This window comes from Melopsittacus undulatus, chromosome 4 (assembly GCF_012275295.1).
Source record: "Melopsittacus undulatus isolate bMelUnd1 chromosome 4, bMelUnd1.mat.Z, whole genome shotgun sequence".
NCBI lineage: Eukaryota > Metazoa > Chordata > Aves > Psittaciformes > Psittaculidae > Melopsittacus > Melopsittacus undulatus.
The window spans coordinates 71,253,884-71,267,661 of NC_047530.1; the positions used below are offsets into that span (position 1 = coordinate 71,253,884).

The window sequence follows — 13,778 nt, forward strand, 5'->3', positions numbered from 1 at the left end:
GTTTGTATTGTCTAGAGCAATATGCATCTGATACTAACAGAGAAGTCAGGAGCAAAGACAGGAAGATGTCTCTGAATTTTTCATTTAATATTTCTGGCTTTCATGCTGGTATCTGGCTGTTCTCAAGAAAATCTGCCTAGGCTGCACCAAAAAAAAACCTCCATAATTTCAGCTGTTACCCCTACAGATTTAATTTGGAAAGTTATGCCCTGGGTGGCACTCCTGATGGTGATTTAGAGGACAGACTTATGGTGTGTGTCTGTATAGCCTGTAGGTGCTGGTTGGTTTGTGTACTAATGTTAAATTTTTGTCCTTGTTTGTATAACAGTTTGGTTTGTGTAAGAGAAATCAGTTTGTGTTTACATGACTGCCTGCTCTGCAATTCGAAGAGGCAAGAGAGAATAAAACTCCTCAATTACATTCATGTAATAGAGATGAGAGCAATATTCAAGTAAAAGTCAAGAAGTTGTCACTTCATTTAATCATTCCTTATACTGAAAAGAAACAACAACTTTCTAGGAACCCTGTGGATGCCTGAGAGTATTGCTGCTAAGGACAGAAATCTGCTAGGTAGTTTCCAGTAACATCTTCCGAAGTTTGGTGTTCTGCCGTGCTTAAGTCTTAATAGATGTTTATTGAACTTTCAGAATAATGTAGCTCATGATTGTGATTATGGTACTAATATCATGCTTTTTGACACTTCAAGGTGTTTCTTATAAAGTGACATTCTTACTTTGCCGTGCAGATCCTCAGTTTGTGGTATACCAGCTAAAGGTTAAGATATTCACCTCCCCTTCAGGACCCTCAAGACGTGAAGACAAGTTTATGTACTTTGAATTCCCTCAACCTTTGCCGGTATGCGGTGACATCAAAGTGGAATTTTTCCACAAACAGAACAAGATGTTGAAAAAGGTTGGTTTTCTTTCCTTTCTACAAAATGGTTTTGAGCCAATCCTGATGCAGGGCTGGGATGTTGGTTATTCTTCAGTGATGTGTAATCACAGTATATTCTTTGATGTCTAGCTTTCCCAAGGAGAGAATCTGCTACAGAATCAAAGCTGGATATTTTGAGAATTTGTGAGATTAAGTACAAAGGTTGGATAAAAATTATAATGGATATGTATTGCAGTCATTTGGGTAGTAGTGAGTAATCTAATTGAAGAAAAAACATTCTCATTCTAAAAATAGACTTGCATACTGAGCAAGTTAACTCCAGCTGTTTTCTTGACTAAATTTTCCTAAGGTTTGAGCAGGCACAGAAGATCCTGTCTGTGTGCTGCTGGCTTGTTTCTACGCAGGTGACAAATTTGGTTGAATTTCTGAAATAGAGTTCCACCACACTCTGGAGAAATATCTCTGCAATCTGTCCAACCATTTCTCAGTGCCCAGCTGCAGTGGCTTTGACACTAGGCTTTTAGAGCATTTACTCAGAGCTGAGAATTTTACCAGTGTCTTAATTGCAGAAAAAGAATTTTTAGAACTTACTTTGACACCAGAATCAGCAAGTTCTTAAAGATGAATGCTTCATCTCAGGGTTTCATTAATTCTGATGCTTGTGGAGTTAGTTTTCATCTACCAAAGTGAAAGGTGTGGATGAGACCATGTTGATTAAAGACTACCTCTGTATTTACTACTTAATTATTTTATGAATAGTTGTTCACTAATTAGTGGATGTTATAAAACTTGAGAGTATTCATTGAGTGAATCTTGTGTATAGGCAAAGCATAAAAATAAGAAAATAGAGTGGATTGGAAGACACGTAAGTGATGAGAAGTCTCTTCTAACTCTGCACATAGGGTTGTACCTGCTAGATGTGTGTGTAAATGCACATACACTTCTTGTGGGGTTGTTCTTTTGGAAGGTATTGTTAACTAGTTTAATGGTATCATTTCACTAGCTGGGAAAGTTGTGTTCTATTTGCGTGCGAATGTGTGCAAAAGTTTTTAAACAGTTTTTTACTGGGAATATTTTATTCTGCATGTTTAACAGGATGCTTTAGCTGGTCAGTGCAGCAGTATGCAACAAATAACTGTAAAACAAAGCATTATAAAAGTAGAAATTCTTTAAGTCAACCTGAAAATCATTGACATATAGAACTGCAATGCACAGAAGACAGTTGAGAACAGACTTTAAAATGAGCACACTTATAAGTACTTCAAAATGAGTACCGAGATAAGACATAAGGGATGCAGGCAGGAGAGGAAATGGAACCCAAACATCTGACAGTGTCCAGTTTTATCCAGTCTCTGTCCTATCTTAATTGTGAATTCGTTGAGTCTTTACCGTCTTCAGTAACAGATGGATTTTAATGGACTTTACAGGAAGCATTGTGCAGCACTGCTCTTCCCCAAGTAAGTCCCAAAATATCCATGCGCATCTCAGGTGCTGGATCTTGGCCCTGTAGCACCAGGAGTGGAGTTCTGTACTTGTTTTACCTTTATAGAGCAGTGAAATCCAGTGGCAGCAGAAACTAGAGCTTCTTGTTACCACATAAAATTTCTGTAGTGTAAATGCAGACTTCAAGAGTGTGTAAAATTGTCTGCAGAAACACAGGAAGTGTTCCACTATGATGTACTCTCAGAGTGTCATATCAGCTGTGGTTTCATTTCTTAAGAATCTCTTTGTAGTTTGAATAGTTGATCTTCTTTTGTGTGTGTGTGGTTTTGGTCTACTCTTATTAAGTACCCTAACTATTCAGGTTTTGTGAATTGCAGATAATGCAGAGGCAGTCCTCTTAGTGTTTTTGGACTGCTAGGGCTTAAATGCTGAGATGGTGAAAGTTCTTCTTTCTACCTGTGCAAGCTTTTCTGAGAGATAGAAACTGTCCTTTTACCAGACAGAAGTAGTTTGTAAAGAAACCACCTTAATATTATGCCTCAGAGATCTCTTGATTCTTGTGTCAATTGCTGTTAACCTTGCGTAAGAGTGGAGGCCAAAAGAAAGTAGGTATATGGTGTTACACAGTTCTGGTAAGGCCACCTGTGTTAGCACTGATGTATCACAGACACAAGTTGAGGGCATCTGGGATGAGGTCAGTGGATCTTCTTGGATATAAGCACATTAGTCTGTTTTATGAAGCCACTGCTGAGGTCTTCATATTGAGAAATAGTGAAATACTCTCTGATGTGTGCTTTGGCACTAGAGGAGATTCTTCCCCATGGTCCCTTTGACAACTTGTAAAGTAAAGTGACTGAGACAGGAATACGGCAAAGGCAGAAAACCTATCTTGACCCAAAGTTGGAACACATTTCTCTTTACAAGTGTCTCACATCTGTGCCTGTTACTTTATAAGATAAGCAGACTGCACAGTTTTTACTCAAAACCGCAAAAGAAAGGGCTTTCCATTGTTGAGACTTGTCTCATTTTGGAGAAGATCAGTTCTATGCACTGATAACCTAATTAATAAGCAGCATAATTAGGAGTAACAAGATCTTTCAGAGATTCTGATTGATTCACACGTTTATGAAAGCTGGAGTTACAGCTCTGTTGCCCATCACTAGTTCTTGTTCTGTCCAGGTTTTCTGTTAGCTGGTTTATAGGTATCTGCTAAACAAGTTTTCTTGCATGTACTTAAAGGTATCACATTTAACTTTCCATTAGAAATATGATGATAACCCTAATAATGTTTAATTAAAAGTGTAATTCTCAATCCATTCTGGGCCATTCAGGCTGGAGAATGGCAATGTCTCCTCTCTGGGGATAAAGGAAACTTCTGTGTCCTCTTGCTGGGTCTGGTTTGGTGTTTGTTACTAGTGATCTCAGCCAAAGTGCTCCAAGTTTGCTCACCTTTGCTAGCTTTCAAATTTCCAAACTCTGAAGAGCAGTAGTGTTATCAGCAGAGCTCTCTGGTATGAAGAGTCCTTGTCGAATTTGAGCTGCTTTTGGATAGAACTATTGTGCATGAAACAAACCCAACTTGAATGACCAAGTGACTTTAAGCACCTAGTGTTAAGTGTCAATGTGAAATTTAAAGCAGCGAAGTATCCTGGGGTTTTAATGGCAAAATTTTAATTAAGTAAATTCAGTGCCAGCAAGTGCTGGTCTTGGCCAAAAGATTATTGGTGCTGCTGAGCTGATGTTGGTAACAGGGTGACTGCCTTGAAAATATTACCCTGGTTCAGCTCTTCCATAATTTCTGCCACCTGGCATCGCTTAGTAAGTCCCCAACTTTTGATCTTTTGTCTAATAAAGTTGCTTAGTTTATCTTGGACCATTTCTTCAGTATGATGTAGCTACTTCCTTTTAAGAATGAAATGCATGCTCATATGAGAACAAAATGGCTTAAGGCTTGAGTACATTTATTATGTGTGAATTTCTGATGGATAGAAGTTAGCAATTTGTGGGAGGTTGACCATGGTTTTTTGTTTCTCTGACTTGTAGCTTGGCTATTCTTCCATCTCAGACTACTGCTGCGTTCTCTCTAGGTTTGTTTCAGTGTAGCTGTGTGAAACCTTTTTGTGTTGATGTTGACATGATAATCTTACAGATACCCTTATATCACTTGGTTCAATGAGACTTTGTTTAAAAATAGTACAGAAGATCTTGTAATCTTCCTGCCTGCAGAGCCTGCGGGTGAAGGAGACCTTTTTCAGGAGTCTGCCCAGTATAGATGAGAGGGAAATGTTGGTGTGGGTTTGTTTTTTATGGGTTTGTTGGGGATTTTGTTTGTTTGTTTGTTTTTTGTTTTGTTTGGGGTTTTTTTTGGAAGCTTCACTGTACCCAGACTAACATAGGCAGGGCTGACAACACTGGGCTGTTGGGTATACCATTTTATTTCTTGAGTCTGTATCGACAAGAAGTTCTGCTATGCAGTTCAAGATGACTTTGGGTTATTGTTGTTTAGCAAGCACTGAAGAATGAACTCTGAAAATGTCAGAAGACTTTAACTGTTAAACTGAAAATGGTACAAGAAGTTCCATCAGCCATGACTACAGGAAGGTCGCAGGGCCAGCATCGTGCTCCAAAACCCTTAGCAATTACTTCAAAGTGATTATAAGTGCCTGTAGATCTGTCTGCAAAATGAAACTCTCAGGAGGTTATGGGAACTCTGAGCTGATGGTTTAAATGATCTTGGATTTGGATCTCAGTCTGCACTTAAAGGCAGGTATCGGCTCTAGAGTGAGATATATTTTTCTGTCAGTCTGAGCTGAAAAACTGCGCAGAGTGGGCATAAGTATTGTATATCAGACTACTGTGATTAAATCAGCTTGTCTCAAATGTCTGATACTGCGCTGTGGATTTTATGGCACAGATCTGGTTATGGGAAGACGAACATCTGCGTCTTAGATTTTTGTTTTGTTTGGTTTTTTCTTTAAGGCAGATGCCTGTGATGTAACTGGAATTGAAGCAAAACACATTAAAAAAAGCTTCTAGCTAATAGTCATTTTCGGAAGCCTGTTCATTAAATTGTGTTCCTTGTGAATGCTTTGGTATTCTGATTTGCTATATAAAGTCCAAAATTCAGTCTGTGCCTTGATCTTTAAAATTCCTTTGGCCCTTATTACATCAATGTTGTCTCCCATGGAGTATCTTGGACCCTGACACTTTAGCTTAAGGTGAATGAATCCTCACTTTGAGGTTTGTTTTTCAGTGAAAGCACTGACAGTTATTCTTAAGGGCTAACTTCAAAAAGCCTTCCCTCAGCTTGAGTGGCCATGCCATGTTCCAGTACCCATGAACTTAGTTTATTAAACTAATTAGGTGAATGTAGTGGGAAAGGAAGAAAAATAACTTGATGCTTTGAAGAGCTGGAGGGAGATAAAAGGATAAATGACCAGCCCAGCCAAGTTGTATTGTTTAGTTTGAGTCCCTGAAGACCTCTGCAAATTTATCCCAAGGAAAAAAAATTAAAAGATGTCTAGAGAGAAGTCTTCTGTCTTGTCCTCTTCAGAATTTATCAGGAAAGCAGAGTCCCTGCAGTTGCTTCTTCAGGCAGGCCCTTAAGTGCCAAGAAAATCCTTCCTGGTTCTGTTCCACCTGGTGAAGTTTAAGGTGAGGCATGACAAGACCATGCCTTCTGCTTCTGCTGGCAGTGGTTTACACGCAGTGGCCTTGTTTGCTTTGGCACTGCTATCCTCTGAAGCTGCTTCAGCGCTATTAGTATAAGCCGTTTTTCATCCCTCTGCTGCAGCATGTTCATCAGCTTTGTCCTCTGCTCTGCTGACCTCACTGGAGGTGTCGGGGGCATTAAGAACCATCACTAAAGGGCATTGCTGCTTTTGCATTGTCCTGAGGAAGGATCAATCATAGTAGTACCATCACTCTAGCTACAAAGAGGTGGAATCTCCCTTAACACTTAATATGGAAATGCACTTTGTTCTCCAAAGCCTCACTGGAAGGATGGTGCCTCTTCAACAGTGGTGAGATTGCAGGTGATACATCCACCTGCTTACAGAGCTATTGGGTGCTGGAAGCATCAGCTCACACTTGCATTTTACTGCTGTTTATTGTAGATGGTACCTGGACTCCAAACCCCTCCTGTTCTGTAGCTGGAAAACTGATGCCGTTAGTTGTTTCTGTTTTGATTTGAACTGGTCTCTTGATTTGAGCAAGAGTAGTAGTCTCATCTCCTTGGAGGGCTACATATTTTTTTGAGGGACTTGTCATCTGGACATAGGATGAATCTGGACCAGGTTAGCTTGAAGGCATCTTTGTGGGGGATTTTTCCTGGTGCCGTGTGATTTTTCCATGTGCCTTCATGAGACATCCGCAGGCTGGCTGATGACTCATTGGAGCATTACAGAAGAAAACACTCTCTTGCCCTGGATGTTCATCCTCTACTTCCAGATCCTGGGGTGGGCTCTCTTAAGACTGTTTCTGAGGACCTGCTAGTGAAAAAGATGTTGCTAAGTGTATAAGCAGTTTGGGCCTGGCAAGAACCTACTGACTGCTGCCTTGCATGGATGAGGCCCAGAAAGGCTTCTTAATAGATGTGATGGCTTGAAGGCACTTGGTGACAGTGGCAAACATCTGTTAGTCTCCCAAGACAACTGTAATTACAGCATGTTAATTTGGTAAATTAACTCGATTCCCAAAGGTACTGGAGAGGTGTTTATTGAAGCAGGTAACTTCTTAACTTACCAGAAGTGTTTCCGACTGAATTATTTAACTTTTGTCTTTGCAGTTGCACTTAACTTACAGACTCTTGGTCTTGTAGGAACTTGCAGAAATGCACACAATCTGGAGGTGGTTTTGTATACTTTACCTAAAATACTGAAAATGGGTCTGCTGACCTTTGGTAGAGAAGGCAGGTAGAAGCATCGTCAGGCCCTTCTGAATTCCCAGTATTTGTGTACTTAGATGGTTTTACTAATTTGTGAGGAAGAAGAATATAAGTTAAGGAGTAGTCCAGGTCTTCCCTGTCCCCTTCTCATTGGCCCAGGAATATATTGCGATACTCTGCTGGTTTCAAATTACCTTCAACAGGGAGGCGTGCTCATATGATACGCAGTAGAACCACTTCCATTCCTCATCTGATTCCCTCCCTGCTTGCCAGCAGAGGTGAGCAGCTAGGAAGATGGGGCAAGAAAATGGAATTAGATCTCTGGTAAACCAAAATACGTAAAGTAGCTCAGGAGTCAGTTTGTGTTCTGGCCCTGGGTAATATGAAGGAATGTTGGATTCTGTTATGTGCTAGATTTCTCACCCCTGCCGCTTTTAACAGAAATGCAGAAATACTGGCTATTGTGGGAAGATTGGCCATTTATGTTATGGATCTTCTGCCTGAAAACTTGAATTGGAGTAAAACAGGTTAATTTGTGAAGAGGAAGTGAATGTAGCTCAGTTTCAGATGGAGAATTCCTTATTAATGTGCTAGTCAGGACCAACCTGGTAATGGTAGTTGATCTTAGAAACTTCAACTCTTGACTTGCAGAAGTACGGCAAATGATGGAGAATGAAAAGTATTCAGTCCATCCTATGGAGCCATTTAGCTGAGATCTTAAAGTTCCTGGGCATATTATCTTCAGAGATTGTCTAGCCAAGTGGGAAACATAGCTGCTTGGTCAGTAGCACATCTGGAGATAGACACTCACAATAAACCTGCTAGTCATGATGATAAATATGTAATACAGTGAATGATATCAGTCCAGTGGCTCTTCAAAATCACAGATATATTTGTGTTTTCCTGTTTGTAAAGGAATGCCTGTTGCAGTGTTACGATGAGTAGTGTAACTTGTAGCTTTCCAGCTGTGGATGATCATCTGTAATGTTCTGCTTAAGTTGACTATATTTAAACTGCTGATGCCTCATATTCCCATTAAAAACTTCCTGTTGAATAGAAGTACAGCAAAGAACTTTGAGTCTTACTTTCTCTTACTACTGGCCAGCAAACAAATGACTGGTAGAAACCATCTCTCTAAAGCAGTAAAGAATCCACTATGATAGGAGTCCTGTATTTGTAGGGTGGTTTTGCTTAATTACAGCTATTTCTGTATGAAAAGAAAAAGTGCTTTGTTATGTGGGAAGTTATGGGAGAGAATATTCTCTACTGATAAATACTACTCACCTGAGCTGGTTTGCACATGTTGTCTCTTGGGTTTGGCTACTGCGTGGCAAGGAATGAGCAAAAAAAATCTCTTCATGCCTTATGATTACAAATTTGTTTAATTTGTCATCTGCATTTTTTTATAGGTATGATAGATTGTTTTAAAACCAAATTTCTCTAAGGAGTGACTTCTGAAAGCTTAATTGGTTAAAATTGGGTTTGATTAATGCAGAGTTTTGTGTACCATCTGGGTAACTTGTTGAAAATGCCTTCGCATGCAATGTAACCAGTGATGTACTGTTGTCCGAACAAATTTTGTCTGATGTTACAGATTTGGTTTTGACCAGATGATGATACTAGTCTAATTAATGTGCCATTAGTGTATACTGAAGCAAGCTTGTTCTTTGTCTTCTTCCTCCCCCAGGACAAAATGTTTCACTTTTGGGTAAATACATTCTTCATAGGACTGGATGAAAATTCAGACAAAGTAGAAAATGGAAGTCTAGTTGCAGATCAGGAACTTGATGGTATTTTCAGTACGGAGCGCTCAGATAATGATAAGGAATATTTAATCCTTACATTAACAAAAAATGATCTAGACAAAGCAAATAAAGACAAAGCCAACAGATATTTCTCTCCAAACTTCAAGGTCAGTATATCGTATGTGTAAACAAAACTGAAATGCTGCATGATGTTATCTGTCTGTTTTGCCTTATGTAGGCAAGAATGCATGTGTTAGTATGGCCACAACTTAGCAAAGCTTATAACTTTGTAAGTTTATCTGCTTTTTGGGAAGTCAGTAGATACTGAGAGAATGGAAGTAAAGTTTTCCAGTTGTTTCAGATTTTTATCCAAGCCATTAGAGACTAGTAGTAGGAGACCCAGGTAGTATCTTTCCTGTACGAGCTGCATTGCAGCTCTGTTCTTTACACAGTAATTCCCAAGTTGATTTGCAGAGATACTTGCTTCTTGGGAATGTTTTAACATACAAGTTGAGCTTTGAGGCATACGAGCCATTGTGAGCCCTGTTTTTAAAAATTGAAAAGGCATTTTTAAGAATTTTAGCATTTTCTAACTTGCTCATGAAATATCAGTTTGAGCTCAGCAGTGCTCATTTGGCAGTGATGGTCATAGTTGCTTTTTTGGAATGTTGCTTGGATCAGACTTCTAAAGCACACACAAGTCACCAGTTAAAGAATGTTTTGTTCATTCCTGTGCACACTTACTGGAATCTCTGTGATTGCAGAGGTCTAGAAGGTGGGGGTGGTCAAAAAGCTCAATATGGCATGGACCACTGCAGTGGTATGTTCTACTGCTGTAAACTCAAGGGTAACTGGTGCAGATCTGCAGAACTCCCTCAGCTGGGCTTGGAAAACCTGCTGCTTTGCTAGTTCCTAATTTTGTCGTGGGTGGTAGTTTAAGAGGCTGGGTACCCTCAGAAGAGCCCATTCTTTCTTTCTTCCAGAGTAGAGAGAGGAGCATGTGTGTGATTCAGTGTAGGGAGAGGAGCCACACTGTTAAAAATTGCATTGTTACCTGTGCTTGTTTGAAGTCCAGATTCCCTTTTTAAATGTTTTTTTTTCTTTCCCAGGTAAAGCTATTTTTCACAAAAACAGTAGAAGAGCCATCAAACCCAGAGGCTAGCAGTTCAACTTCTGTAACACCAGATGTTAGTGACAATGAACCTGATCATTATAGATACTCTGACACCACTGACTCTGATCCAGAGAATGAACCTTTTGATGAAGATCAGCATACGCAGATTACAAAAGTCTGAATATTTTTTTTATCAGAGATAAAAAAACATACAAAAAAAAACCAACCACGAAGAGTGACAAACTTGAATAAACTGAAAAAGGACCTTTTTAAATGGCAAAAGGACATAGTGTCAGATTACCAATTATAGGAACAATTCTTTCCTGACCAATCTTGTTTTGCCCTATAAATCTACAGGGTTTGACACTTGTCCAGTTGGGGGGAAAAAAAGGTTACGTAGCTCTTATATGTATATACCTTTTTGTGTCAAAAGGACATTAAAACTTCAATTAGGAACTATAAACATGGCACTTTCCCATTTTATTCCAGTTTTATAAAAGTGGAGACAGACCTAATGTGTATACGTAGGAATTTTTCCTTTTGTGTTCTGTCACCAAACGAAGTTTCAAAAATATACAGGTTCACATCCTGCCCCTTTTTTTGCACTTGTGTGGCAACAGAAAAGTCTACAGTTGGCTAAGAAATGTTTCTAGAAGGTTTTACTGCATTCTAATGTATGTATTTTGGATGGGGGATGGAAAGTAATGCTCAGAAAGGAATATAGTCCTCTGGAGCTTGGCCCGTGTACCATATCTGGCTATTTACATGCATCTTTCTTTAGCATGCTACCATAATTCATCCTGGACAATGGAAGAGTCGCCGCTGTCACTGCTTGTTGTTTGTGCGTTTTATTTTTTTAAGTGTAATGGTGCTAGAAAAGGCAGCTAGAGAGAGTGATTCTGTATAGGGGTACAGGAATGAACCTTCGCAACATCCTAAAGACCCGCAAATGAAGGGAGAAAAATTATTGGGGTCACAGAAAGGAAACACAGCAACAATGACTTAACCATACAAATGTGGAGGCTATCAACTAAAATATGGGCTTGAAACAAATTGTTACAAAATTTGACAATGATTTATTAATTGGTTTTTTTATGGATTGTAATGGCTGCTCCATCTCCTGTGTAATCAAGGCCAGTGCTAAAAGTCTGATGCTATTAGTGCATACATCAGTCAACATCTTACATTTATATTATTAGTTTTTCAATCATATTCCTGCTGTGAATACTTCATGTGCTGCCTTGCAAGCTTTTCTTTCTCATTAATATAAAAATGTTTTGTAATGGTGCACAGGAAATTTCGATTGGAGATGCTCCAGGTTAATGTTTGTTTTGAAGATTTATGATGCATTTATTCAATCAAACCTCTGTCAGCTGTTCTGCCCCTTTGACCTTACACATTCTATTACAATGAGTTTTGCAGTTTTGCACACTTTTAAAAAAACCCCGTCATTAACTGTTACGGAATTTTACTTGAATACTCAGTACCTGTTGTAAAAACAGACATTATACACAATATAGAGGAAACCAGTGCTGCAATAAATTCTCAACGCTGTGCATACGTGAAGATGCATACTTCTGAAAAGCAGAGCTTGTCCCAAATATATGGTTTGCTATTAAAAAACCATCAACCCAACACCAAAATTACAAACCACCCAACAAATTAGATTCCTAAACTGGGAGTATTGTATTTTTTCATAGGGATATAGCCAGGAATCGGGCTTGAGATTCACTTTCAGTGTTTAATTGACATGCCCAGACTGCAGATGAGTTAAGAGTACAACTACTACTGTTGCATACAAATGTGAAGTAGCTGACAAAACTGTTCTCTATAAAGTATGCCATGAATACCTGTCCCTAAATTAACTCTGTTTTTTAGGACATAATACAACCCCCCCCTTTAACTTACTGGTGCTGACATTGAAGTTCGTTAGCTGTGTTCTCACCTAGATAATTGTGTGTGGAATCTGTAAGGGCCCTGTACAACAGCATTAATGGTAAGAATTTGAATGAGACAAGGCAGGATTTCCAGTAATTATTATTGGTAAACAGAGGTATAAAATGCCTCTTTTTTTTTTTTTTTTTGGTATCTATTGGCCAGTTTTGCTCATCAGATTTATGATTCTAGCTTCTAACAAAGCCGATAATTTTTTTCTTATAGGTTTAATTACACTTCAGTAGTTTAATGGTTCAAGATTGCTGGTTCCAGCGCTCATTATTCCCACTGTTATCGACAAGCAGGAGGTGGTTACTTTGGGACGTGATGTTTAACTCTTACCCTTCAAATCATGTTTCATATTGTCTGTTTTTTACAGTTGAAAATTTGTGTTGGCTAATAAACAAAAATGGTTTTGCTTTAAAAGTATTCAGATATTGACACTGCTGCGTGTCCCACTTTGGATAGTAAAAATTGAGTTGGTGCGGTTCTGCTATGTAACACTGAGGGCCAGATTGGAAATCATGATGCAATGGGCTTTTGCACTGTTATTTTTCCTTTGGAATGTGAAGGTTGGAATGAGGGTTTTGATTTTTTTTGAATGTTTCGATGTCTTTGAGCAGCCTTGCTTACATTTTATGGTGTAGTCATTGGAAATGGAAAAATGGCATTATATATATATTATATATATAAATATATATATTATACATACTATCCTATACTTTATTTCAGTTACCACCCCCATAGAAGTTGACAAGAATTACTATGACTGAAAGGTTTTTGAGTCCTTATTAAAACTTTATTTATGACAATATCCATAATTAGCTTGAACTGCATTCTGTAGGTAATCTTTCCTTGAGTTTCTGGACTGTATGCTTAAACCTTTTTGGATGTGCAACAGCTTACACGTCTGAAACTACTTGAAGGCATCACTTTGGTAAGAGCTTGCTGTGAGGCCCTGAAGCATCCCCTAGTCATTGGTAGCCCCACTCAAACTATTTGCCACAGCTATTAAAGGGCAGTTGTATAAATAGCTTCTGGATTTGTTCCTGTGGCATACATACATCGTAAACTGAAGTGGAGTTTACATGCAGCATCAAATGTTTCAGCTTTCAAAAAAAAAGAAAAATACTAAAAAAATAGGATGTTAGTGTGCAAGTTCCATGTTTAGTCATAGCAAATGTGTGCAATATGTTAACGATGCCTGCGGTTGCCACGAAGTGCCTCGTTTACCTTTTAAATACTGTTAGAAAGTGTCATGCATGCAGATGGATGGGGTGGAACTGTGCACTAAAAGGGGCTCCAACTGCAGTGTTTGGCAGAGCTGCCTTTCTCTGCCGGTTCAAATTTTCAGTCTGTTTTCATATAGCATATATATATATAGATACTAAAAAAAAAAATCAGTCTGTTAAGCAGCCTTACTCTGATTCAGCCTCTTCAAATACTATTGTGCTGTGCAACAGTGGCTCTGTGTGTAACTGAGAATACACAAAACCCAAGTATGACATGTACAGGATAATGCCTCATACAAATCAGATGTCCGTTTGTTATTGTGTTTAACAACCCTTTATCTCTTAGTGTTAAAACTCCACTTAAAACTGATTAAAGTCTCATTCTTGTCACTGTGTGGTGGTTTTATTCGAGTATTCTGAGTATGGAAACAGCTAAAATATTTTGCTTGTAAGCAGTAAAATTTTAAGCATGGTCATTAGAGCAAAGGATGCTCTTTTGTGTCAAGGGATTTTAAAGGAGTTACAGCTTA

General features: G+C 38.8%; 1 protein-coding gene across 1 annotated transcript in view; it reads left to right on the top strand.

Moving 5' to 3' along the window:
* PTEN (phosphatase and tensin homolog) overlaps positions 1 to 13,638 on the top strand; it is a 48,448-nt gene extending 34,810 nt beyond the window's left edge. The window contains exons 7-9 of the mRNA XM_034062600.1: positions 746 to 912; positions 8,910 to 9,134; positions 10,077 to 13,638. Coding sequence (XP_033918491.1) covers positions 746 to 912; positions 8,910 to 9,134; positions 10,077 to 10,262 — 578 coding nt within the window. The 3' untranslated portion in view covers positions 10,263 to 13,638. The remainder of the gene's footprint in view (positions 1 to 745; positions 913 to 8,909; positions 9,135 to 10,076) is intronic.
* Positions 13,639 to 13,778: the final 140 nt, after the last annotated feature.